General features: G+C 41.2%; 1 protein-coding gene across 5 annotated transcripts in view; it reads right to left on the bottom strand.

The window, feature by feature from the left end:
* LCOR (ligand dependent nuclear receptor corepressor) overlaps positions 1–17,240 on the bottom strand; it is a 138,590-nt gene extending 121,350 nt beyond the window's left edge. For 2 of the 5 annotated variants that reach the window (XM_047824939.1, XM_047824943.1), the window contains exons 1-2: positions 16,370–16,521; positions 16,006–16,079 (exon numbers count right to left, since the gene is read on the bottom strand). In XM_047824939.1, coding sequence (XP_047680895.1) covers positions 16,006–16,079; positions 16,370–16,455 — 160 coding nt within the window. In that variant the 5' untranslated portion in view covers positions 16,456–16,521. Of the gene's footprint in view, positions 1–16,005; positions 16,080–16,369; positions 16,522–17,112 lie in introns of those variants that run through there. The other 3 variants (XM_047824942.1, XM_047824940.1, XM_047824941.1) reach the window with 3 other exon arrangements.
* Positions 17,241–23,043: the final 5,803 nt, after the last annotated feature.

The raw sequence follows: 23,043 nt of genomic DNA, 5'->3' as shown, positions 1-23,043 counted from the left end.
TAACTATCAGGGAAATGCAAATCAAAACTTCAAAGAGCTATCACCTTGCACCTGTTAGAATGGCAATTATCAAGATTAGAAACAGTTAAGTGTTGGCAAGGATGCCGAGAAAAGGGAACTCCTGCTGGTGGGAATGTAAACTGGTGCAGCCACTATGGAAAACTGTATTAAAAGAAAAACCTGCATTTGCATTTTATGAAAAATACAGATACAATTATCATTAGCTAAATGAGGCTTTCTCCCACCTTATGAGTAAGTAGCTATATATTCTTAGTGAGAAAAATCAGTTCTATATTTTTGCATGAGTTTGAGGAGCTACTGGCCATTCCTTACACATCCTTTGTCCTTGAAGATGAATAAACAGCCTTTATTCTCATGAACATTTTATAAGGCAAACATCTTTGAGGACATAATTTAGTTTAGTTCTCAAGCCTTATTATATACAATACTTCCTACCATCATGTCAACTGTTCTGTCACGGAATGTGTAGGTATTCAACAATGAAAAACACAATTTTTCTCAAAACATTATAATTAGAAGGCTCTCCAAGACCTTATTTATAGATAAGGAAACCAAGATGCAGAAAGATTAAGTATGTTTCCTCAAAACCACACAGCTATAGTCATACTTGTATCAGAACCTAGTGCTCTTGCCCCAGGGTTTTTCCCATTCCACACCACTGCCTAAATGGAACTATTTTTTACTAAGAAAAAGTATGTAGTTGTTCTGCTAGTTGGCAAAATGCAAACAAATGAGTATTTTTGCCACCCTATCCCATAGAATCTAACAATAAATGTGATAATGATGTGGAAATTGCCATTACCCAAATCATTACACAGAAGTTGTAAATATATAAAAGTTTCAAATAGACCAAACACAATGCAATTAAATTCCAGAGAGAAGAATCATTGTTTTTATTACAAAAATATTTAAAAGAAACTATAATTTTAAGATTATACCTAAAAAGCAAATTCTGTGAACCAGCTTCAACAGCTTTCTTTCAAGTGATCTATTATTTAGTAAGCAAAGATGAAGGTCTTTGCCTCTTAGTCAATTTTCACAACCCTCCTACATAGTATTTACTATTAATACTACTTCATATAACAATGAACTAAAATTAGTTCTCTCTACAACCCATAGCTGGCTAAGTGTGAAGAAAATTTGTATCCAGGTCAGCCTGACTCAAAGCCACATTTTGTTGTTATATGCAAGTGCTTTCCAGAATGGGCCTTAGAAATGTGATAAACAAGCAGAGAAAAGATAAGAAGAATTAAACTTGTCAATGCAAAATACATTTAACAACCTCTTCCATCCCATTAAGATACAATCTTTAAAGGATTAGCTATACTTGGTTAATATTGGAAAACCATGCAAATTCATGTCTAAAATTATTTTTGTACATGATGTACTTTCTCTACAAGTACAAATGTTCTTCATATTATTTGGTGTTTAAAAAAAAAGACTCAATGGTTAACTTCAAAAAAGGTTGCAACTGTAGACAAAAGCCAGAAGAGACAAAACTATTTGTATTATACGAAAATAAAATTGTTTAGGGTGCCTTGGTGGCTCAGTCGGTTAAACATCCAACTCTTGATTTTGGCTCGGGTCATGATCTCGTGTTTGTCTATTTGGGATTCTCTCTTTCCCTCTCTCTCTTCCCTCCCCTGCTCGCACACTCACTTTCTCTCTAATAAATAAACGTAAGAAAATAAATAAAACTGTTTTATGGGCTTCACGTAAATCATGATGCAAACAGAGCAAAAAATAGTCACTAAAAAGGAAAAAGACTTCATTGAATATATGTATATTTCATTACTGAACTCTGCAGTTAATGTCATTCTAACTATGACCACCATTGTTTCTACTTCTAAAGTCATTCTTACCTCCATGGGCTTCTGAAGCTATGTTTCATCTGTAGACTAAAATACATGTATCTCCCACTTTTTAAGAGTTTGCATTACACCACCTCACTTTTATGCAGAAAGTGAAACCGTGGTCAGTCAGCATTTCGCCAGCGAGCTGTTACAGAGGCAATGTGTACCCTGAGCAGCTAGAATGGCACCAAGCTCCCTCCCCTACACTACACTCAGCATCAAGCCACCATAACTTTGAACTGTGAGCATCTGGGCTTAATCTCAATGTATTTTTTGCATCCATTAACAAGATGCATCCTAGGTTATCAGAAAAACCTAGGAGAGGTTATTTCTTGGGTCTGGGAGTATGCAAAATTTTTTCTACATAAATAATTGATAATTGCTTCTTGCTCTACACCATTTTAGCTTACAGAAGGTTTCACAGGAATGCGCTACTTTCAGATAAGAAAGGGGAATCTGTATATGTGTACATTTATTTTAAAATTCAGTTTACTTATTTTGATGCTTTTCTCCAAACATGTATCAAATTATTTTATCACATGAAAAAAAAAGAAATATAAAGAAAAGATGGAGCTATATAGAGTAGGGAAGAAAAATGCATGAAAACTATCATGAAAAAGCAAGGTACTCGTTCCTAAAAGAACATTCTCTGCAGAATCCTAGGTTGCATTAGTGTAACAAACATCTGAAGATCCTATATATTCTGCTGAGAACAAACATCCTTTAAGCATCAAGTTTGAAAGTTTTCATACTCCAGTCAAATATAACAGCAATAGTATCATTATTATTGCTTATACTTCTGTTCTTGAGTCACAAAAACCAGAAGCTGGCAGGAACATGATTTAACAACAGATCCTTCCTTCCTGTTTCCTAATACAACCTTTATTCTGTACCTTTTTTATATATTCATATTCCTCAAACAGTTGACTTCATCTGGATTACTTGTTAAACCGTGTCTGACAAAATCTGGATTGGCTGACTTAGGTACAATAATTATCAGAGGTATATTTATTTTAACATCTTTATACACTTTTAAGAGCAATTTTTTTCTTTTTTTTTTTTTTTTTTTTTTTTTTTTAAATTTTTTTTCAACATTTATTTTTTGGGACAGAGAGAGACAGAGCATGAACGGGGGAGGGGCAGAGAGAGGGAGACACAGAATCGGAAGCAGGTTCCAGGCTCTGAGCCATCAGCCCAGAGCCCGACGCGGGGCTCGAACTCCCGGACCGCGAGATCGTGACCTGGCTGAAGTCGGACGCTTAACCGACTGCGCCACCCAGGCGCCCCTTAAGAGCAATTTTTTTAATGTTTATTTTGAGAAAGAATGTGAGCAGGGGACGGGTAGAGAGAGAGGGAGAGAAGGAATCCCAGGCAGGCTCCGCGCTCAAACCCACAAACTGTGAGATCCTGACCTGAGCCAAAATCAAGAGTTGGACACTTAACCGACTGAGCTACACAGGCGGCCCTAGAAACAATTTCTTAATATCTGAGAGGTAACACATTTACTAATCATTTAACAAGAACAAACATTCCACTTTTTCCAAAGTAAAGTTTAAATCCTTAGAAAAGGAAAAAAACGGTAAAAATTGTCTGGGTCATTAATATCTCTGGTCCTTTGTCATTGCTACAATGTCAGTTTATAAAAGTACACTAGAAAAACTCTTCATTAATTTACATTCTCTTGATTTTAAAAGTTCAAAATCTGTGGATAATTTAAACTTCTTGGTAGTTTAACAGTTTCTTTAACGTTTACTTATTTTTGAGAGAGATTGGGGGGGGGGGGGGCACAGAATCTGAAACTGGCTCCAGGCTCTGAGCTGTCAGCGCAGAGCCCAATGCAGGGCTTGAACTCACAAATGGCGAGATTATGACCTAAGCCAAAGTCCGACATCTGAGCCACCCAGGTGCCCCAATAGTTTAACGGTCTTAACCAACACCAAGTCATTCAGGTTGGACTGCAAATGGTAGCCTACTGTTTTCTTAGAAAAATTAAGCCCCAAGTTTTATAGCTCCTGATAACTCCTACCTATCATCTCACCTAATGTGGAAAATTCTAGTTTCTCTCCTCTTTCACCCATTTATGAATGTATTCTTCCGTTTCACCAATAAAATGTCTAATCTTTGATATGGACATGTCATTTAAGATTAAACAGAAATTCTTTGCCTAAGGAGAAAGGAACCAAAAGGAACGTTATCTTTTAGATAAGATTATACACTGGTAGCCACAGCAATGAGTCTTGAAACTGTTTTCAGGAGATATATATATGTGGGTTTCTGACTCCGTAAAGGTCTATTTATTTCAACATTCCAAATCTATTTTAATAAATCCAATAGTTGTACAAGTCTTCCATGTGCAAGTCTCACATGGAAAATAACTATCACTTTAATCATATGTGTTTGTCTTTTAAAAAGTCAATAAAGCACAATTTTTTTTTTCTTTTACATTTATTTATTTTTGAGAGACAGAGAGACAGAGCACAAGTGCGGGAGGGGCAGAGAGAAAATGAGACACAGAATCCGCAGCAGGCACCAGGCTCTGAGCTGTCAGCACAGAGCCCGATGCGGGGTTTGAACCCACAAACCACGAGATCATGACCTGAGCCAAAGTCAGATGCCTAACTGACTGAGCCACCTAGGCGCCCCAATAGAGCACAATTCTAGTACCTCTTAAAAAACTGTTTGAAATTAACCCATATTATTACTTTTATCCTGATGTATTCTCTTTCCAGAACAGAAACCAATCTAGATAGAGTAGCTAACATAGTATCATAAAAATAGTACTGTCAAAGATAACTTATCAGTAAGTAAATAATAAGTAAAATTTTAGTACTCTGGCCATTAAACAAAGGTGATGTATTAACTAAGTCATTTTTAAAAGACGTAGACTTTATTAAACACTCATAGAAAAATGACCAGCTTAGAAGTTTTTTTCAGTAACTAATCACAAAGATTTATGAACTTATTGCCTATCCATAATTAAAATACCATCATATTGTGATCAGGATAAGCTAATCAATGCTCATTTATACAAATTAAACTTTGTCCACTTACTAGCTGAATAAAAATTCACATTACCTAACACTTATGACAAGATTAGAATTTATACCATTAATCATGCAATAAAAAAAGCCTCATTTCAACACAGGGACACAGTCACAAACATTCCCATTCCTCTCATTTTTTATTCTTAGTGAAGGCAAGGAATTTCCCATTTTATTTCGATGGGAATTTCTCCCAATTACCTTTGTCATAACATCTTCCTACATCTATTAATGAAGAATTCTATCTAAGATCAGTGATGTTTGAATTACCAGAGTGTTTTTAAAAAGATTTTAAGTAATCGGTACACTCAACGTGGGGCTCAAACGTACAATCCTGAGATCAAGAGTTTGCACATTCTTCCGACTGAGCCATACAGGCACCCCCTAAACAGTGTATTATTTTTAAAATTTGCCAAATCATTCCTTCTCCTTCTCAGTAGTTATACACAACTCAGCAACTTCCCTTTCTAGCACACATTTAAAAATATTTATTGCCAACTGCATCAAATCTAAATTACAGGAGGTTAAAACTGAGAAGGCATGTGACTAAAATCCAGGAATCCAGAATCCCAATCTGCTTTACCCTGTTTGCCCCTCCCACAACCCTTGAGGTTTCTAGGAAGGATATGTATAGAAGAAAAGGCCAGACACCTACACACTGTTACTGTAAGGCTTTTGTTACAAACTTCAAAGTGCCTTGAACAAGGCCAGTCCACATGGAAGCCTCATCAAACTGAAGGCCTAGAATCAGTATCACTTTGATTGTTGGGACTTTGCTGCCTTTCCTCTCGTCAGCCTATGCTCAAATCTCAGCCAATGGTGAAGAAAGGCCAAGTCTAGCAACATATGAAGAAAAACTAAGCCAGTGGAAACATTCAGCTGTAGAAACCTACTTAGCTCTGAATACCACCGACAAAACTAAAAAAATCAAGAAGGAAAGAAAAGCCAAACAGGAGGATAATGGTAAAGAGAAAGGGGAAAGGCATTCCAGGACAGAGAACTGGAAGAGTAATTATGTTACCATTTATGGTAAGACTGCAGGCAGAGAAACCATTAATTCTTTAATGTAATATAAATCAAATAAGCAATCAGTAGTTGTAAACAAAGAAAGAGGGGACAACTTGGTGGAACCAAATAGGAAAATCTAAAAGAAGGGCATATGCTTGAATGTTTAAGATTAAAGAGCACAGGGGGCACCTGGGTGGCTCAGTCAGTTGGGCGTCCGACTTCGGCTCAGGTCATGATCTCGCGGTCCGTGGGTTCAAGCCCCGCGTCGGGCTCTGTGCTGACAGCTCAGAGCCTGGAGCGTGTTTCAGATTCTGTGTCTCCCTCTTTCTCTGACCCTCCCCTGTTCATGCTCTGTCTCAAAAATAAATAAATGTTTAAAAAAAAAAAAAAAAAAGATTAAAGAGCACAGGCTTTTGAATTCCAATCCTGGGTCTACCACTCTTTAGCTAAGTGATCATGAATGAAACCTTAATCTTTCCAAATCTGTTTCTCCACCTGTAAAACAGATACTAACATCAAAGGGATCTTGTTTGGCACAGTAAAAGCTCAGTATCTGTTAGCTTTTAAAAAATATTAGTAGGAGCGTCTGGGTGGCTCAATTAAGCATCCGACCTCGGCTCAGGTCATGATCTTGCAATCTTCACTCATGAGTTGGAGCCCTGCATCGGACTCTATGCTGACCACTCAGAGCCTGGAGCCTGCCTCGGATTCTGTGTCTCCCTCGCTCTCTGCCACTTCCCCGCTTGCACACTGTCTCTCTCTTGCTCAAAAATAAACATTAAAAAAAATTAAATTAATAAAAAAACAGTAAAAGAACAAAAACTTGTCTCCACTACACTTAGATACCTTATTTCCTTAAATTTACATTGGGGATGGGAGGTGGGAAGAGGGAGACCATACTAAAAGGTTGCAAGATAATCCATTTGCAACCATGTTGATGGAACTAGAGGGTATTATGCTAAGTGAAATTAGTCAGAGAAAGACAAATATCATATGACTTCACTCATATAAGGACTTTAAGATACAAAACAGATGAGCATAAGGGAAAGGAAGCAAAAATATAAAAACAGGAGGGAGACAAGACATAAGAGACTCTTAAATATGGAGAACAAACAGAGGGTTGCTAAAAAGGTTGTGGGAGGGGGAGGGATGGGCTAAATGGGTAAGGGGCACTAAGGAATCTACTCCTGAAATCATTGCTGCACTATATGCTAATTTGGATGTAAATTTAAAAATAAATAAATTTTTTTAAAAGGGTGCAACAGAAGATTCAATAGTAAATATGATGCCTGGGATTTACTTCAAAATAATCCAGTGGGAATAAAACAATGGCCATTAAATGATGTAGCTGGGGTATTCACTGTCTTTTCTACTTTTGTATATGTTTGAAGTTTTCCAAAATGAAAGATTTTTTAAAAATTATTTTCCCTGTAATTAATATGGCTGAACAAGAAAACAAGTTCTAGCATCCTTTTCTACCTTTGACAAATCATGAACCTGTAAGATGAAAAGAAAAAGAGCGGGAGAACAGAAATACAGAGGTAAATACCTACAAATGACCTAGAATATATGCCTACATTGATTGTGAGGAAGGATTCAGGCAGGGGCCCACAAATACCCATACAACGGAGAGAACAAAAATGTTAAAAACAAGATCATCCAACATATCTTAGTTTAACAAACTCAACAATTCTCTCTTCTACATACATTGTACACTTACTTTTGAAATTTGTATAAACCAATAATTATTTAAGTAGTCTCTACACCCAGTATGGGGCTCAAGCTCACAACCCAGAGATCAAGAGTCACATGTGCCTCTGACTGAGCCAGACAGGGGCCCCTAAATGAATACTTCTAAACATACTAGTGGAGCATGCTACTTATAAACTAGATGTGAATTCTGTTGTAAAATAAAATATATTTCATTATGGTAAATTCACATTTTCACATGTAGGATTTTCTTTCACCAAGCAAGATACACCCTATAGATCCTTTTAAAATTAGTTTTTCTTCCCCTTTACATGATGAGTTTAGGGGAGGTACAACATGCCTTTACTCTCTGGAAACCTCTAAAAGTCACTAAGAAAAACATACAAAATAGCCATTTATTGATGATGATGATAAAATGATTCAGATATGGGGTGTCTGGGTGGCTCAGTTGGTTAAGCCTCCAACTTCGGCTCAGGTCATGATCTCACAGTTCTTGAGATCGAGCCCCACGTCGGGCTCTGTCCTGACAGCTCAGAGCCTGGAGCCTGTTTCAGATTCTGTATTTCCCTCTCTCTCTGCTCCTTCCCCACTCGTGCCCTGTCTCTGTCTCTCAAAAATAAATAAACGTTAAAAAAAAAAAAAAAAAAAGATTCAGATTTTATGAAAAGCTAAAAGAGATACCAAGTAACAGTCACAGACTATCTAGTATTACCAATGTGAATGAAAATGCTCATCACACAATAGTTTTCTAATAACAGTAGCTCTCATGAAGTAATATGGTGTTCACATCCTATAACCCCAAAGTAAGTCTTGATGTGTTATGGTATTTAACAGAGGCAGAAAACTACTATGTAACTTCCAACAGCAACTGAAGCAAGTTAAAGAAAAAGTTTGCTTCTGGAAGAGTTTAATTCTGTTTTATTTTTACCTGTTAAGTTAGGTAAATATTTCAAAAATTGAAATATCATACAATTATTTCGGTGGGTAGGAGGAAGCATTTATGCTAAGGGAAATCCCCTGATTGCTTCAACAAGAGTTGTTACTCAATGTTTCCCAACTATTATTTTTTTTTAATTTATTTTGAGAGAGAGCGCACGTGCACATGCACAGGATCCCCTGGGTGGCTCAGTCTGTTTAGCGTCTGACTCTTGATTTTGGCTCAGGTCATGATCTCACTGTTTGTGGGATGGAGCCCCGTGTCTGGCTCTACACTGTCAGAGTGGAGCCTGCTTGGGATTCTCTTCTTTTTCTCTCTCTGGCCCGCCCTCCCTCCCTCCCTCCCTCCCTCCCTCCCTCCCTCTCTCTCTCTCCCTCAAATAAATAAATGAAGCTTTAAAAAAAAATTTTTTTTTAATTCTCAGATACACATTACCCAAAACTGGATCATAAGAACTTCATTATCATAAGGGCACTCAATAAAAACTGGCTTTACACATAACTCCTAACTTTACACATAACCACATAACTTCCTTGGATTGCATAATAACATTCAGAAAACTGATTACGTGATAAATCCAAAGAATCCATATTTCTCTTTAACAAAAGATAAATAAGCATGTGGAACTAAAGGGAGAAAAAAAAGACAAAAATTACAAGGTGTCAACCACACAGCCTTCCTGACATACCCCTCACAATCCATTAAGTAAACAATTCTCAGACTAATTCTGCCACCTACCTTCCAAGCTTCTCAATTTCACACACCCCCCTTTTTTTAAGTTTATCTGAGAGACGGGGGGGGGGGGGCGCACACACAAGCAAGGAAGGGGCACAGAGAGAGAGAAAATTCCAAGCGGGCTCCATATTGTCAGTGCAGAGCCTGATGCGGGGCTCAAACTCACAAACCATGAGATTTCAACCCGGGACAAAATCAAGAGTCAGACACTTACTGACTGAGCCACCCAGATGCCCCTCAATTTCATCTTTAAGACATCATTACACTTGACACTTTATGATACCATATCTAACCAACTCAAAAATCTGAGAAACTGACGCTGATCACAAAACTCAAAACAGTCTTTTAAAACATTTAGCACCAGAAAATAAAATCATGTAGTAACTTACAATAAATACAACCCATCGAATATGAGTTTCATAAAACGCAACCAACTAATGCAATCTAAAATTTCAAAACTCCTGCTACTGTATAGATTTCTCTCACTACTCAAACTTAGAAACAATAAATTCAGACAAAATATCTATACAGAGGTTTCCCTCTTTGTTATTTACTATCCAAAACTCAAGTACAGAACAGATTTGAATAATGTGGTTTGCCACATTATCTGAACTTGATATATGAACACTCACTATAGAAAAGCAGGAATTTGGGGGCTCTTGGGCGGCTTAGTTAAGCATCCTACTCTTGATCTCAGCTCAGGTCTTGATCTCAGAGTTGTGAATTCAAGCCCCAGAAATTCCAGGCAAGAATTTTGAAGATTAGGATAACAAAGTATATTTGTGTTATGACACAAAATAACCAACAATTTTGGGGTGACTGGCTGGCTCAGTGGTAGAGCATGTGACTCTTGATATTGGGGTCAGGAGTTCAAGCCCCTTGTTGAGTACAGAGATTACTTTTAAAAAGCCATGCACAATTTTAATAATTCATAGAAAAGAACGTTAAAGCAGCCTTCTGAGTAATTTTAGTTCTCTCCTTTCACTTTATTCCCTTTACAAGGTATACTGCAGTTTCCCTTCTGATCTGTAATTCTTTTTTAAGTTTTTTGTTTTTTAATTTTGGGTGAGAGAGAGAGGCAGAAAGAGAGAGAGGGAGGCAGGGAGCAGCAGAGAGAGAGAGAGAATCCCAAGCAGGCTCTGCACTGTCACCACAGAGCCTGATGTGAGCTTGGAACTGACAAACCAGGAGATCATGACCTGAGCTGAAACCAACAGTCAGATGCTTAACTGGCTGAGCCACCCAGGCGCCCCTGATCAGTAATTATTCTTTTTTTTTTTTAATTTTTTTTTTTTAACCTTTATTCATTTTTGAGACAGAGAGAGACAGAGCATGAATGGGGGAAGGTCAGAGAGAGAGGGAGACACAGAATCCGAAACAGGCTCCAGGCTCCGAGCTGTCAGCACAGAGCCCGACGCGGGGCTCGAACTCACGGACCGCGAGATCATGGCCTGAGCCGAAGTCAGACGTCCAACCGACTGAGCCACCCAGGTGCCCCAGTAATTATTCTTAAATTGAGAATTTGAGAAAAGATATTTGCAAATCATACACCAATGTGGATCTAGCATCCAGAATATACTCTTATATATCAACAATAAAAAAAAAAAACTCAATTTTAAAATGAGCTAGGGATCTAAAAACACATTTCTCCAAAGAAAATATACAAATGGCCAACAAGCATGTGAAGAAATGCTCCGGGTGCCTCGAGGTGGCTCTGTTGGTTAACAGTCCCACTCTTGGTTTCAGCCCAGGTCAATGATCTCATGGTTCATGAGTTCAGGCCCAGCATCAGGCTCCATTGTGACAATGCAAAGCCTGCTTGGGATTCTCATTCATATTCTCTCTCTCTCTGCACCCCACCCCCCACTCACGCTGTCACTCTCTAAGCTTTAAAAAAAAAATGCTCAATATCACCGATCACTAGGGAAATGCCAATAAAACCCATGACATACCACTTCAGACCTACCCACTACAAGAACTATAATCAAAAAGACAGACAATAACAAGTGTTGGCAAGGAGGTGAAGAAACGAATCCTCCTATGTTGCTGGTGGGAATGTAAAATACTGCAGCTAATTTGGAAAACAGTTTGACAGTTCCTCAAAAAGTTAAAAGTTTTCACATGACCCAAGAAAAGTGAAAACAAATGTTCATAGCAACATAATTCATAATAGGCAAAATGGGCAAACAACTCAAATGCCCATCAACTGACAAACGATAAACACAGTATGTCCACACAATGCAATATTATTTAGCCATAAAAAAGAAAAGTGAGGGGCACCTGGGTGGCTCAGTCAGTTGAGCATCTGACCTCAGCTCAGGTCATGATCTCATAGTTGACGAGTTTGAGCCCCACATCGGGCTCTGTGCTGACTGCTCAGAGCCTGGAGCCTGCTTCAGATTCTGTGTCTCCCTCTCTCTCTGCCTCTGCCCTGCTCATGCTCTGTCTCAAATATAAATAAACATTAAAAAAAATTAAATAAGTGCTGATACAAGCTACAACATGAATGAATCTTGAAAACATGCTAAGAAGCCAGACGCAAAAGGCTATGTATTGTATGATTACATTTATATTTAATGTCCAGAATCGGCAAATCCACAGAAACAGATAGTAGACTGGGGGATGCCAATGGCTGAGGCACAGGACAAATGGAAAATGACTGCTAATGGGTATGGGGGTTCTTTTTTGGGTATTGAAAAGTGTTCTGGAATTAATGATGTTTGCACAATGTAGTGAATAAACTAAATTCATTGAACTGTATACTTTAAAAGAATGAATTTTATGGTACATAAATTATATGTCAATTGAAAACAAAATTCAGGGTATGAGCCACTGTACTTGGGATACTTCCTGCAGACAAGAGACAATCAATAAAATGAGCTAATAATTCACTCTGGAATAATCCCAAAAGCAATGTGCAACTGTAAGGAATAGTAAAAAGATTTTTTAAATATTCACAAAGAGTAAAAGATAATTTGGAGGTTAGTGATGGTAAATTTTTAACTTGAAACTACAAAAACAACAGCTTTGTTTCTTCACATCTATCCAATGTCCAGATTCCATATAGCATATGGGTCGACATAAAAGAATTAAGAATCAACAGAAGGGCGCAGTGGCTCGGTTGGTTGAGTGTCCGACTTCGGTTGGGGTCATGATCTCACAGATCCTGAGTTTGAGCCCCGCGTCGGCTCTGTGCTGACAGCTCAGAGCCTGCTTCGGATTCTGTGTCTCCCTCTCTCTCTGCCCCTCCCCCGCTCATGCTCTGTCTCTGTCTCTCTCTCTGAGATTAAAAAAACATTAAAAATTAAAAAAAAAAAAAAAGAGAGAAGTTCTGAGGCATATCAAAACAAATCAAACCCCTTTGCTGAGCTTCACAGCCAGTTTGCAAACCAGGAAAGAAAATCAATCTTGTTATTTCACACACACCTTTATTTGCCACAAAAAAACACTTTTCAACTGTTTCCAAATACCAAATGCACCCTCTAAGGATGAAAATTTGTCAATAGTAAGGATATTCAAAGCATACACACACCACTGGTTTTAGGCAATTCCAAAAATAGGTTTTGTGTGATGAAATAAAGTATAGCCTCCAAATGAGTTTATGCAGAAGACACTGTTTTGGATAACAATATCATCCCTGTTAAGGTGATTTAAAAAACAATATAGTTGTTTTATAGTCATTGGTGAGTTCCACATTGGAATCCTCAAATAAAGGAAACATTCCTCCTCTGAGCTAAGGACAGAAATGTATTATAAACCCCAAGGTGCCTAACAAAGAGACCCCACTTTAACCTGCAGTAGAAAACCTTACACCCTACCTTTGCAAAACTATCACCTATACATCCGCTACATGAATCACAGACTGTAGTTTAAATAGACTTAAACAGTTTAAATTCATTCTCATCCTTTGCCATTTTTACTTGTTTCTCATGAAAGAAATGCCCGTCACATCAAAATGAAGCAAAAATTTGCCACCTTCTTCATAAAGCCTTCCTATATCATCAAGAGATTTCTTTCACTTCTAAACACTCATAGAACTTTCTTGCGCAACAATATGGTATATTTTGCCTTGTACTATTATTGAATACACCAGATCTTCTCTATGTACTAAAAGCTCCTGAAGGTCAGGGTAGCTTACCCAATACTTTTGTCTACCCAGTGTCAGGTACAAATTTAAATCAAATAAGTACTCACCTAACTGCCTTTCATTCCTAAAAACAGCATTAATACAAGCAGCTACAGACTTAGGTGGGTGCTTGGAAGTGGCAAGTCCCCACACATGATGAATGCTTAATTCTCTGAAAGAAATTACAAGTCATCCAGTGTAACCCCATAAGGCTAAAAAATGTTTTTTAAATGCCATTATTCAGACACTTCCTAGAACTAACTGCTCCAGCTACAAGCACATTTGAGGGAATCAGAACAATTTGAAATGACTGTGTAAGTTAAAAAGACTTACTATGCTATCCTTTTTCAGCCAAGCCAGAGCTAACCTGAAATCAACAAAACTTTCCCTACACTGGGAAGAGCTTTTTGAGAATACAGCAAGGATGAGGAGCAGCCAAGCAATAGTTTACAACACACCAAGCAGCAGAGAGAACCTCAATCTTCCTGGAATATGGACTACCAAAGTCCCAGAGGACATCTCAATAATCACCTGGTTACCAAATACCCATTTTGATCATAATCACTGTCTGAAACTGCTACTAATTCCAATACAAGTGAAACCTAATAATAGAAACAAAACACCTCCACAATCCCAATGCATCCCACCAAACAGCCCCCCAAAATAGAAGAATTTGATTTTGGAAATAAATGAGAATTCATTTTTAACCTAAAGACTGCTACCAATTAAATACCATTTAGAAACCAAATGACCCTAAAGCACTAAGACAATCAGTCAACAGAATCACATAGAAGGTTAACTGTTCAGAACCAATCTCATTAAAATAAACGAGGAAACGAGGAATTATTACATTTGCTAGTGACAAAGTACTTGCCTTTTGCACTAAGAATCACTGCTGGCCTTTTTAAGTATAGAAAGTTAACACTACAATTGATTTACTTAGAACGCTTCTCTTAAAGAAATTACATATAATAAAAAGGAAAATATGAATCCCAATTAATTGATTTTAGCTGGGAGACTATCAACTGTGTATTACTGCTCTGCACTCTGGACTTTAAATACGTCCTGAACTTTACTACATTGAAAGTGGAAATTTGCATTTAAAACTATGCTTTAAGAAAACGGATGACCAGATTAAAATCCTCCTTCAAAAAATGAATCAAAATTTGATATTCAATTCAGATATTTACCAGACTTTATTAGTCATTGAAGGAAAAGAAAAAAAAAAAAAGATGCTGTCAAGCAGCAGTAAGTAACCACAAACACTAGCAAGGACGGATAAAAAGGGAGCCTGAGGCAGAAGGCAAGGATTCAAAGCAAACAGAATTAGAATAAGATAAACAACTCATTAAAACCATCTTAACTAACAGCAATTTTTAAAACAGTAATCTTTTAAAACCTAAAAAGCCCCACTGAAAAAAAAATCATGAAAAAAGTGAAACAAAAACATGAAAAAGTCTTCAAAATGATTTCAGTATATTCACAATTCTGAAAATTCATTAATTTCACGCTTCTCAAAAGCCACATGCCTTTCATATGATGTTTACAACTAATAAGTAATTCGTAAAGTGCTTAATCTGACATAGAATTTTAGCAAACGTATGACAGGTCTGAAAAAACACAAGCAGAGACAGAATAGAATAAATGATAAATGACAACCAAAAGGCTTTCTAGAGGGCAGAGGTAGGCTTGGATTGGCAGAAAGAAAATTTTAAAACATATCCACAAGTCAAATTATACCAAAAAATTGATTCGTGCCTTTATTACTTACACAGGCACGTTTTAAGATGTACTTTTAACCTGTGGACAACCAAAGTGGTATCAGATACCTTAAAGAATTACCTATGTTAATTTTGATGATAGTCTAAATCCTTAACAAAATTCACATGTATCTTTATAATGAAACACTGCAGAGATGGAAGGGCTTACATTCCCTAGGTAAAGGTTACCTTACGTTTCACTTACTTAAAGTTTCAGTTTTGCTTTTTAATCTATTACAGAAAACATCTCTTATGGGACACTGTAAAGGACATACCCTCCTGTCAAGCCAGAGAGCTCAAACACAAAGACACTGAGCTAACCAAGTGCTGTAATTCTTCCAAACTGAGCCTCTCCACACCCCCTCCACCCTTCCCCCCAACAGATATGTCTATTAAATCAGTGTCTGTTCTCCCCCTCGCACAACAAAGAGAACTTCTCACCGCATGAAATTGCCGCTGAATGGACACCAGAAAGCAGGATTTGCATAATTCCTTCCAACGAAACCCTGTCGGGAAGGAGGGGATGAGGGGCCCGAGCGAACGGACAAAATCTCCTAGATTCTGCTGTGGAAGACCTGGTTCCCAAGAATATTCCCCACGGGGGGAGAGGGGGAGGAAGGGGCTGGAATTCTGCGCCTCCCCGAGAACTGGGCCTGGGGGACGGAAAAGCACGAGAGAGCATTTCCCCACACAGCAGCAGCACAGAAGCAAAGATGGGGAAATAACAATGCTGGAGGACAGGAGAGTCAGACACAAGGATGGACTGGGGCTAGGGGGCGGCGGGCGGAGCGGAGACACCACACGGGCCACTTACTTTTTGGAGGGGGGTTAAATATATGAGTTAAGCCCTTATGGTCCCGCCGGCCGCCGCACAGAGGGAAACGGGACCTTGGGAGAGAAAAACAGACAAAACACACAGTGTGAGAGGCGCAGCTCGGCCGCCCGGCCCCTCCCGGGGCGCCCCCGTCCACACTCCCTCCTGCCCGTGGGGGAAAAAGCCACCCGAGGCCCGGGAGGCGGGGGGAGGGGGGGGGTGCGGCGAGGCTCTCGGCGAGGCGGCGGCTCCGGTAAATCCCCTAAGGGGACAAGAGCGACCCCCCGCTCCAGCTTCCCGGTCGGACCCGGTCCCACCCCCTTCCTCCCCGCCGCGCACACACCGAACACAAATACACACACACCGACCCGAGCGTCGAGGATTAACTCCCCGGCCGCCGCCGCCACCGCCGCCCGCAGAGGAAGTGCAGCCGCTGCCCCCCGCGGCCATGACACCCTACTTGGCTCGGTCAGGCGGACCCGGGGCCTGTGACAGCTCCGGCTCCCTCCGCCCCCATCTCCACCTCACGCCTCGCACACGCCCGAGCGCCGGGCGCCCGCCCGCCCGCCGCCGCGCGTGCACGCGGGGAGTGGGGCGCGCGCCGCCGTGCGTGGGGGAGGGGAAGCGCAGGAGGGGGAAGGCGCCGGCCAGAGCGGAGAAGGGGGCTGAGCCAGGGCCCAGCACGCCCCCGCCCCCCCCCCCCCCCCCGCCGCGCGCCCGGCTCCGCAGGACCGGAGGCGGCGCCCCCAGTCAAGCGGCAGTGCCGCGGGGCGAGTCTCCACAATAAGCCCTCGGCGGCGCCGGGCCGCCGGGCGGGGAAAAGGGGAGGCGGGGGAGGGAGGGGGCACGCGCTCCCGCCCGAGTGCCCGCCCCGGGGAAGGCGCGCGGAGGGGAGGGGCTGGCGCGCGCGCTCAGACCCGAGCCGGGGAGAGCCCGCCCGGAGGTCGCGCGCGCCCGCACTCCGGGGGGTGGGGGAGGGGGACGCCCGAGCCAAAGAGGGCGGGCGGGCCGGAGCAGCAATTCCCTCTGTCCCGGCTCCCTCCCTTGTCCGGGGCAGCCGGTGGCGTGGCGGCCCGAGGGCCGGAGGCGGCAGGGGGAGGGTCTCACCTACACAGTGAATGAGCTTGTGGCGCCACGAGTCCAGTTCTTGCCGAAAGCCGCGTCTCTCAACGGAGCATTGCTGCCGCCTACACACCCTCGCCATCTTCTGCCGCCCGCCCGGCCCTGCCTCCGCCGCGGCCCCGCGCACGCCCAGCCGCGTCGCCCGGGGCCGCGCACGCACCCGCGGCCTGGGCGTCGCGCCTCCCGCCGGGGGCGGCGCGGGGGCAGGGCCGGCCTCACCTCGCCGTGGCCCCGGCGTCGTCCCGGGGGCGGACTGGCAGTGCGTCGGCCCAGCAATTGGCACGGCGCGGGCGCTCGACTACGGTCTTTGCGTTCCTTGGCCGCAGCCGCCGCCTGTTCTGGCGGCCCAGGAATGCCCCTTCCGGGAGCAGGAGCTCGCGCGCCTCCCTCCCCCCCCCCCCCCGCCACCGCGACCCTGCACCGCCTCCGCACTGTACCCCCAAGGCCACGGCTGCCCTTTCCTCTCCCTTCCCTGGACTTTGTGTTTCTTAAACTAGCCCCAGTTATCATTTCTAACCTGCCTATCGCCCGACACCAACTGTTGCGAGTTCCGTGGTAACTGCTTCTGTAAACTTCTCGGCCGAAACTGCTCCTCTCGGGAGCCTGTTTAAAGAAGCCGAGTTAAGAGTAAATGCCCGGATGCCCGTGGAATCACATAGCCCCAAAGTTGTAAAACGTGAGAAGGGTGTAGTTTATCAAGTCATTGGAAGTCTTGGGCAACGTTCGTAAACACAGTAAAAATGGAAACCAGGCGTTTTAAATTAAACGAAAAACGAGGAGGTTTCTACTAGCAAGGCTGATTGACCATAGGCGAAATTCTCAAAGTGGCAATATTCGGAACCCCTCGTGTGTGGAGAGAAGTTAAAGAAAATCGTACTAAAGTGAAAATAGTATTTCAAAATAAGGCTAAATTAACAATACTTAAAGCAGAGTGTTGGAAAATAGCATAATTCCATATTTCAAGAAAGGCTCGAGAAATATTTTCAGTGACCAAAGAGATTTTCAGGTGAAAACCTGGGATAATTAAGTCCCAGGACTTAGGACGCCACCTGTTCCGTTTAAACAATTCTGATCGTAATTACTTGGCTGTTATTGGGGAAAGAAAGAGGAAATGGAACGAAAGGAGAAAGCGGGGGCTGACTAGAAAAGCAAAATTTTTAAATGGAAAATAGATCCCTCTTTACCAATAAGCCCAATAACCTAGGATTCTGGCCTCCTCCTCACCTTTGGGTTTAAGCTTAAAGATGGTGCATTCCTGCTTTTAGATATTTAAATTTAAACATGAATTTAAATTACTTAATTTTAATTACTGTAGTAGGTAAAACAAAGTCATTAAATACTTCCAAGAATCCCATTGGTGTATTGATTTGTGTCTTTTCAAAGCAGTGGTCCTGGTTCCTTGAACCAGGCACTTGTGGAATGTCGTGTCTATCCATAAATAGATGGACTGGGGTCGCCTGGGTGGCTCAGTCGGTTAAGCAACCGACTTCAGCTCAGGTCATGATCTCACAGTCTGTAAGTTCAAACCCAGCGTCGGGCTCTGCGCTGACAGCTCGGCGCCTGGAGCCTGCTTCGGATTCTGTGTCTCCCTCTCTCTCTCTCCTGCTCATGCTCTCTCTGTCTCAAAAATAAATAAAAACATTTAAAAAATTTAAAAAAAAAAAGAAGAGGTGGACTGATTGGGACTCTTGGGCAGAACTGGTTTGAGATGTATGAGTAGAAAGGCATCACTGCTTCCCAAGTCTAACACCAATGATTATTCCACAATTTTCAAAAGCCCACGTTATTTCATTGGCTAAAGAGTGCTGTCAAATGAGCAAACTATTAAGTCAGGAAATATTGAATTTCTGTGTACACAAAACTATCCTGAGTGGTGAGGGGAAAGGACAAATATGAGATCAAAGATTGCTGAGGACAGGCACCCTGCACGTGTGATGGATGGCAGGACATCTTTTATCTTCAATCTGAATCTTCTTTTCCTCACCGCTAGGTGGTAGGTTTGCGTCTTGCAGCTTTTCACCAAGTTTCTATGGTTTTGGGAGGAAGCATGCTTCATAAAGTTTCAAATAAATGAACAACAACACGTAATTCTAAAATGAGTTAGTGAATATATTTTCCAGTTACCCATATAATCTGTTTAAAATGATTGAGCCAAGGGTAATACTTCCTCAACATAATCTCTTAAGGGGTCTCAGACATGCAGATTAAGAGGATCCTAGAGACTTCAGAGATCAACTCTAATTTGAGGTATGGAATTACAAGCCCAGACAAATAAAGTGACTTGACCAAGGTTGCATAGCTGCTGGGTAGAAGGTGGACAAGAAAAGCCAGAAGCCGGGGGGTGGGGGTGGGGGGGGCAGGAAGCCAGATTTCCCAATTCTTAATTCAATTCTATTTCTACTACTCCACTTTGAATTGCAATTGTTGCTTCACTTATTTAAGTTGGGAACCAACATATAGTTGACCTCTCACAAAGGCCTATTTGGAAAAAAGGATGAGGGGGCAATGATAATAACTATCATTTATTGAGTAACTATGTTTAACATTGCAACTTTATTTCATTCCATCTGAATAACAATACCATGAAGTAGGTATTATTTTTTACCTACTTTTCACATTTTCCAGATTATAGATTCAAGACTCAGAGGGGTTAAGTGCCTTTGTCCAAGATCACAACGTTACCAAATGGCAGAACCAGAATTCTAACTAAGATCTCTCTGCCTCCCAAACCCTCTCATTTCCCTGCAAGTAGAAGCAGGACTCTGCATGCAGCAGATTCATTTAATTCCATGTGAGAGGTGATGTTCCACTGCATAGTTGAGCAGTTTGACAAAAATCTGAGCTCCTGTCGTGTCAGGCAGTGTCCTAGACACTTAGGACACAAATATATCTAACACATAATTTCTGACCTCTAACTCTTTTGGCTACCCTGGAATAGAATCTCAGCTGCAAGCTTTTTCCCATTCGGGGGAGGATCAAGCAATACAACACATTGGTTAAGAGAGTAGAATCTGAAGATACAGAGACTGATTAGAATCTTCATTCCATCCCTTAGAACCTGTGTGGCCTTGACAACTTTTCTGGTCATCAGTTTCCTCATGTGACAGAGGATAATAGTCTACAAGATGGAGATTGCGTGAAGATGAAATGAAACAATCATGTACCATGGCTGACACGTTGTTAGCATGAAATGAGTATCAACTCTCATGATTAGGCTCCCATCTGTTTGTCCGGTCTACAGGATGACAGGAAACCAAGATGCTTGTTACAATATAAGAGCATGAAGGAGTAACAGCAATGACGTTGGCCTCTGAAAACAACATTCCCTGAGGCATATCCTCATTCCCGGAGTGAGTTTTGGCAAGGAGCATAGAGAATGACTATCAGAGAGTAGGGGGTAGCCTCTGTGAACCATAGGACTCATTGGTCAGAATTATATCAAGCTTGTGTCTGATTGGTTGTAGGTGGCTTTTAATAGGGAAGTGATGTCAGAGAAATGAGAGGATAAAATGGATTGGAGCCTTTTAAAGAAAGATGTCTCCTGGGGTGCCTGGGTGGCACAGTCAGTTAAGCATCTGACTCTTGATTGCAGCTCAGGTCATGATCTCATGGATTGTGAGTTCAAGCCCCACGTCGGGCTCTGATGCTGTGAAAGCCTGGTTGGGATTCTCTCTCACTCTCTCTCTGCCCCTCCTCCACTTATGCTCTCTCTCTTTCTTTCTCTCTCAAAAAGTAAGCTAAAACTTGGGGCGCCTGGGTGGCTCAGTCGGTTGGACGTCTGACTTCGGCTCAGGTCACGATCTCGCGGTCCGTGAGTTCGAGCCCCGCGTCGGGCTCTGTGCTGACAGCTCAGAGCCTGGAGCCTGTTTCGGATTCTGTGTCTCCCTCTCTCTGTCTGACCCTCCCCCGTTCATGCTCTGTCTCTCTCTGTCTCAAAAATAAATAAACGTTAAAAAAAAAAAATTAAAAAAAAAAGTAAGCTGAAACAAAAGAACCATAGCTTCTAATGAACTCCAATAAGTAACACTTTTGAAAGCACTCTTAATGGATGAGGTCTTTTATTCCTCACAACAACCCAATCAAGTATCCCCATTTTACAACAGAGCACAGAGCAGTTAAGTGATTTGCCCATGGTCACATAGGTTATAGTAGATTTGGATCCAAACCCAGGCAATCTGACTGCAGAGCTAGACGCTTAATCTTCACATTATTCTGCCTCCTGTACTATAGGGGATATGGGACCTAGTGTGAGGGACAAGGCCTGGTGGACAGAAGGGAAGCTCTGATCTTTGGTGGAACTACTCAGGGAGTGGCTCTTCTTGCTTAGTACAGATTTTTAAAGTTCCTTCCTTTTCAGTCTTCCTGTGTGCCCAGAAAGCTTTTTGACTTTATGTTATATGTTTGTCTGTGACATTTTTTTCCTTATAAAGTTGTATTGAGATATGTTTCACATACTGTCAAATTTACCCACCAGTGGTTTTCAGTATGTTTACAGAGTTGTGCAACCATCACCACGATCACTACAGTAACATTTTCATCAGCGCCAAAGAAACTCCGTATGAGTTAGCAGTTACTCCCCATTCCCTGCTCTCCTCAACCCCTGGCAACAACTAGTCTACTTTTTGTGTCTGTGAATTTTCTTCTTCTGGACATTTCAGGTCAATGGAATTGTACAGTTAGTGGTCTTTTGTGACTGGTTGCTTTCACCGAGCACGATGTTTTTCAAAGTTCATCCATGTTGTAGCATGTGTCAATACTTCCTTTTTATTGCCAATTAATATTTCATCATATGGATGTACATTTTGTTTATCCATTCCAGTTGATGGATATTTTATTGCTTTCACTTTTTGACTATTATATGTAAAGCTGCTATGAATATTTGTGTACAAGTTTTTGTGTGAACATATGTTTTCACTTTTATTTTAAATATGAATACTCGGGGCGCCTGGGTGGCTCAGTCAGTTAAGCGGCCGACTTGGGCTCAGGTCATGATCTCAGGGTCGGTGAGTTCGAGCCCCGCGTCGGGCTCTGTGCTGACAGCTCAGAGCCCGGAGCCTGCTTCAGATTCTGTGTCTCCACTCTGTGTCTCTCTCTGACCCTCCCCCATTCATGCTGTCTCTCCCTGTCCCAAAAATTAAATATGAATACTCATTTGTATCATATCTATTTTGAAATAGTTTCAATTTATAGAAAAGTCGCTAGAACTCCTATATTCCCTTCTCACAGATTCCCCAATTGTTAATATCTTACCACATTTGCTTCTGCTTTCTATGTATCTATATACTGTATATGGTTTTGTCGTTGTTGTTGAGTCTTTTTATGAACAATCTGATAGAAAACTACAAACTTGATTCCTTATTACCCCTAAATATCCAGTGTGTATGTCCACAGAACAAAAGACCCATCCACGTCAGGGTATCAACATTGATACAATACAGACCCCATGACATTTTCACTCTCTGTAACAAAAATGTCTTTTTTCCTTTTTCTAGTCCAGAATCCTGTCCAGGAAGTTACAATGAATTTAATTGCATGTATTTTCTTTGCTTTTCTTTTCTTTTTAAAATTTTCTTTTTTAATTTTTTAAATTTACATCCAAATTAGTTAGCATATAGTGCAACAATGATTTCAGGAGTAGATTCCATAGTGCCCCTTACCCATTTAGCCCATCCCCCTCCCACAACCCCTCCAGTAACCTTCTGTTTGTTCTCCATATTTATGACTCTCTTCTGTTTTGTCCCCCTCCCTGTTTTTATATTATTTTGGTTTCCCTTCCCTTATGTTCATCTGTTTTGTCTCTTAAAGTCCTCATATGAGTGAAGTCATGTGATTTTTGTCTTTCTCTGACTAACTAATTTCACTTAGCATAATACCCTCCAGTTCCATCCACGTAGCTACAAATGGCAAGATTTCATT

Source organism: Prionailurus viverrinus, chromosome D2 (genome assembly GCF_022837055.1).
Source record: "Prionailurus viverrinus isolate Anna chromosome D2, UM_Priviv_1.0, whole genome shotgun sequence".
NCBI lineage: Eukaryota > Metazoa > Chordata > Mammalia > Carnivora > Felidae > Prionailurus > Prionailurus viverrinus.
The sequence above is the reverse complement of the archived record's forward strand: the minus strand, read 5'-3'. Positions and strand labels throughout refer to the sequence as shown.